Source organism: Akebia trifoliata, chromosome 15 (assembly GCF_017979445.1).
Source record: "Akebia trifoliata isolate Shusen 1 chromosome 15, ASM1797944v1, whole genome shotgun sequence".
Taxonomy (NCBI): Eukaryota; Viridiplantae; Streptophyta; class Magnoliopsida; order Ranunculales; family Lardizabalaceae; genus Akebia; species Akebia trifoliata.
The window spans coordinates 20,842,172-20,843,704 of NC_141389.1; the positions used below are offsets into that span (position 1 = coordinate 20,842,172).

A 1,533-nucleotide genomic window follows, 5' to 3' on the forward strand; every position below is an offset into this window, starting at 1 on the left:
GGTCCTAATAAAAGAGGACATCCAAAGTGCACCTTCAATAGAGGAAGATAACCAACAAAAAGAAACTCATATTCAAATGGAAAAATAAATTACCATTCCTAAAGCCCCATTTTCACATAGATTAGCAGACAATAAAAAGGGAAAGCAATTAGAAGGTATTCTTGAAGTCTTCAAGAATGTTCAGATTAACATCCATTTTTCTGAATGCTACCTATCAAATTCCTTCATATGCTAAGTTCCTTAAAGATCTCACTACGGTAAAAAGAAAAACCCTTGTGCCTAAAGAAGCTACAATGACAGCCCAATCATCTTATCTGATTCAAAAGACAATTGTGCCTAAATTCAAGGATCCAGGCTGTCTAACAATCTCTGTGCATATAGGGAAAATAATGATTGAGAAATATCTGCTAGATCTAGGGGTCAGTGTGAATCTTTTGCCATTTTCTGTCTATAAACAATTAAGTTTGGGGGAACTCAAACCTACAGATATCACTATCAGTTTGGTAGACAGATTAGTCAAGATTCCCAAAGGGGTAGTAGAGGATGTAATAATCAAGGTTAAAGACTTCTATTTTCCCGCTGATTTTATAGTACTTGACACTGAACTCGTCATAAATCCAAACAATCATGTTCCAGTAATCTTGGGTCTACCATTCTTAACCACATCTGATGATGTGATCAGATGTAGAAACTGGATCATGACTTTAGCCTTTGGAGACATGAAAGTAAAATTGAATATTTTCCACAACAAGTGTCAATCCATTGATATGGATGATATGGAGGAGGTCAATATGATTGATATATTGGTCAGCAGAACATTCCAGGACGTGGAGAACATTAATCCTCTAGAAGAATACTTAGGTCAATTTGACCTCGAGTTTGATGAAGAACAGTCCATCAAGGAGGTAAATATCATCCTAGAATTTGTCCTCGAGATGGACTTTGCAAACTGGAAACCTAAAATAGAGAGTCTCCCCACATCTTCATCCCAACCTTTAATTGAAGAGATTTCTAAACTTGAACTCAAACAGTTGCCTAACACGCTGAAATATGTGTTCTTAGAGAAGGTCGAAACCTTCCCTATAATCATATCACCCGACTTAGAAAAGTCTTAAGAAGAGCAGTTATTAGAAGTCCTTCGAGAACATAAGGAAGCTATTGGTTGGACTATAGCTGATATCAAGGGCATCAGTCCCTCTGTGGTTATGCACCTAATACACCTCGAGGATAATTACAAACCATCGAGAAAACCGCAAAGGAGATTGAATCCGATTTTACAAGAGGTTGTCTGCGGAGAAGTCCTCAAATTACTAGATGCGAGTATTATGTACCCCATCTCAGACAGTAAATGGGTAAGTCCTGTTCAAGTGGTCCCAAAGAAATCTAGTGTCACTGTTGTGACCAACAAGAACAGTGAATTAGTACCAACTCGTATCCAAACTGGGTGGCGAGTTTGTATAGACTATATGAAGTTGAATACTATGACACGAAAATATCACTTCCCTTTTCCATTCATAGATCAAATGCTCGAAC

The 1,533-nt window shown here is 37.6% G+C and overlaps 1 protein-coding gene across 1 annotated transcript; it reads left to right on the forward strand.

Annotated features, from left to right (window-relative positions):
• The first annotated feature begins 293 nt into the window (after nt 1–293).
• Nucleotides 294–1,115, forward strand: LOC147384569 (uncharacterized). Its single transcript, XM_086424957.1, has one exon. The coding sequence runs from the start codon at nt 294–296 to the stop codon at nt 1,113–1,115; it is 822 nt and encodes a 273-aa protein (XP_086281083.1).
• Nucleotides 1,116–1,533: the final 418 nt, after the last annotated feature.

Bases quoted from the DNA above. Each gene is read 5' to 3' on its own strand.
- LOC147384569 (XM_086424957.1), top strand. From the start codon at position 294: ATGACAGCCCAATCATCTTATCTGATTCAAAAGACAATTGTGCCTAAA.